At 36.9% G+C, this 3,110-nt stretch overlaps 1 protein-coding gene across 1 annotated transcript; it reads right to left on the bottom strand.

Moving 5' to 3' along the window:
- Window positions 1-2,195: 2,195 nt before the first annotated feature.
- Window positions 2,196-2,782, bottom strand: LOC124248920 (ubiquitin-conjugating enzyme E2 L3). Its single transcript, XM_046679573.1, has one exon. It carries the CDS (start codon window positions 2,773-2,775, stop codon window positions 2,311-2,313), a length of 465 nt encoding a protein of 154 aa, XP_046535529.1. The 5' UTR covers window positions 2,776-2,782; the 3' UTR covers window positions 2,196-2,310.
- Between the last annotated feature and the right edge of the window lie 328 nt (window positions 2,783-3,110).

Genomic DNA, 3,110 nt, shown 5'->3' with positions numbered 1-3,110 from the left:
TTTTCCGAGATCTAGCTTGCATGTAGTGTCTAGTCGATATGGATCAGGGTCCTCTTGCCCCAGCTGAGAACATTTCTGAAGACCCATGCCAGTTCCAGAGTTCCATAAGGAAGTGTCTGACCTTGTCCAGGTTTGGCTGAGAAAGAGTATTTCTGAAACTCATGTCATTCAGCACTGAAACTGGGAATTTCACATGCAAATCGGAGTGATTGGCCCTCTGTAGCAACTACATTATAGTTTCACTTCCTGCTCTGCTCAGTGCTTCCTGCATTCTCTTGCTGGTGTTGTCCATGAGAAGACTCCCTGTTAATCCACGGCAACCAAATCTTTATCTCAGAATCCATTTCCTGGGAAATTCCACTTAAGATAGATAACAAACTATGTTCCCTATAGGAAAAGCAATCAGTGCTCTATTCAGCCCTAAGGGGTCCAATATTTAATGGATTCAGAGTAAGGATCTCTTGGTCTTGCTTGTGTCTCTGATTCTATCATTAATATATATTGTCTTTAATTTATATGCCCACTCTCCAGGAATTGATATTATCTACAATATTTTGTTTTCTTTCACATGAAGATTTCAGTCTAAATCATTTCAATCTAGCTTTTAGATTGACTATATGATCAATCATTAATAATGCATACAATCAATAGGTTAAAATTAGAATAGGGCTTGTTGGAAAAAGTTAATATTTTTCCTTTTCATATTTGAGTTGGATCAACATTCATCTAATATTTATTAGAATTTGTTTCTGCTGCCAAATCATTATTCTCCAAGATCAATTTTCTTTCTTTTTTTGTTGGAAAAGGGGACATTTTATCAAACTCTTTGCATAAAACTAGATTTACACTAATATTATCTGCATAATCTCTGGTTTCTATGACAAATGTTTCACTGCAGTGGTGGATACACCGTGATTGTCTGTCTTCAGAATGAAAGGGTATAATTGAAATCTTTCTACATGCTCTCTAATTCTCTTCCCTTTTGTGCTTTCTAATGTGATTTTAAGATTTTTAAAATATTATGTGTCAATCAAAACTTTCCAGTTACTTAAATCTTAAGAACTTTAAACAATAGTTAAATCAGAATCATTCTTTCCAATCTTGTGAAGTTCATATAAAGCTCCATCCTCACCGTGAACAACCATGAGAGTTAAATTATGAAACTGATGTTGATCATTGTAGTTCTGGCATCTCCAGATTGTACAGACAATGACCTTATCCTGGTATGTTCACATCTACCCCCCGTCTGTCCCATTCTGTCTAGTTAATGGATAAGAAGTAGGCCACAGGCTCTCACAAACAACATTTTCCTTATATACTGGTTTCAGCTTTGATGCGTTCATCTGGCAGATTGCATTTCCCAAAGATGTTTTCAACATTATCCCCCATCCTGCATGATCTTCTACACTGAACTCACCACTCCCCAAACAAACTGGAGTCTAGTTCCTCTTTCAGTGAGTCTGAGTTGACTTGAGACCTCTTCAACCAACTGAGTATGGCACAAGTGGGGCTGCGAGACTTACGATGCTAGTCAGAAAAGGGCAAACTTTTTCCGCCCAGACCTTTTGGACAGTTGGACATTTTTTAAACCATCTTTGGACACTTGGATCTTTTGACACTTTTAGGCACAACCTCTGCTTAAGAAATTCTCTACACTGAAACCATCAGACGGTAGAGCCTATGTATAATGGTTGAGAGCCAGCATTAATTGCCAGATATCAAGATATTTTGGGGGAGAAGATGCCTGGATTAAGAGAATTATTTCATATAAGTTTTATAAAAGTAGTGGAAATATTAATTTTGGTATTCTTAACTATCAATCTACAATAGATAATCAAGAAACACTTGTTAATGCACTAATTAATGAACAAAATTATAATTTAAAATATTCAATACGTGTAGCCATTGTTAATAATGGAAATTTCCAATAATTTGAAATTTCTCTTGTTTAAACAATAAAGTATTAAAAAGCTTTTATTTCTCTCAAAAGCAATTCTATGATAATAGTCAGTATTTGGGAGAATAAAAGTTTCATCTAAAATAACAAGATTTTTTTTTTTAAAGTAGATTTGAAGCAATGATTTTTAAAACAAAGAACGCAGAACTAGAACATCTTAAATTTTTAATCCTTTCTTTACAGGGTAGCTCGACCACTTTTGATTAAGAAAACTGTGGAAAGTTAGTAACTGCCACAAACGAACGCCAGGCGGTGGCCCGTGTCAATTTTCCACAGAGTCCTGCTTTGCGGGGTGTCTGAATGCACTGCTCGGGGTCTCTGCTCACACTTGCTGGAATCAATCGTGACAGATATTAGTCCACAGGTCGCTTTTCCCCATATTTCTTTGTAAACTCTTCAGCGTTCTTACAGAATTTTTTACGGTCCTTAGAGTATTCTTCAGCTAGGTCAGCCCGAAGCGGGCGCTCAGGCTGGGGGTCGTTCACCAGTGCTATGAGGGACCGGATTACTTGGTCGGTTTTGGTTGCTGGCTTCCAGTTTTCAGCACTAATTACCGGCAGACAGACCTGCCCCTTTTCATCAATGTTCGGGTGATAGATCTTTGTTTTAAATGTGATCTTCGGTGGTTTGAATGGGTACTCTGCTGGAAAGTTGATTTCGATTCTGAAGGTCCCATTGTCATATGGAGGGTTGCCAGGAACAATAAGCCCTTGCCAAGTCAATAAATTAGCTTCATCAATCTGGATGTTACGGAAGTTTTTCATTCCACATTTGCGGATTTCTTCAAGCTCCTTCATCAGCCTCCTGCTGGCCGCCATCTTGGATCTGGTGCTGCTAAAATAACAAGATATTTTGAGGAAGAAGATGCCTAGAATAAGAGAAACATCTCATATGTAGTTTTTAAAGAATAGCATCAGAAATATTAAATTTGGTAACCTTAATTATCAACATGGGTCCTAGGATTACTGCTTACTTTGCAGTGACCCATTCTAATTATAAATTTAACGTCTATGATTAGCTCAGTGCTCATTTTTATCTACCTTATATGGATATAGACCTTAAAATATCACCTTTAGAAAAATTATTCGTAGTATTGATTTAGATTATTGTGCAAGACAAAGAACACATAAAAGTAAGAAATTTCTGCCTGACT

The sequence above is a fragment of the Equus quagga genome, chromosome 12 (genome assembly GCF_021613505.1).
Source record: "Equus quagga isolate Etosha38 chromosome 12, UCLA_HA_Equagga_1.0, whole genome shotgun sequence".
Classification (NCBI taxonomy): domain Eukaryota; kingdom Metazoa; phylum Chordata; class Mammalia; order Perissodactyla; family Equidae; genus Equus; species Equus quagga.
The sequence above is the reverse complement of the archived record's forward strand: the minus strand, read 5'-3'. Positions and strand labels throughout refer to the sequence as shown.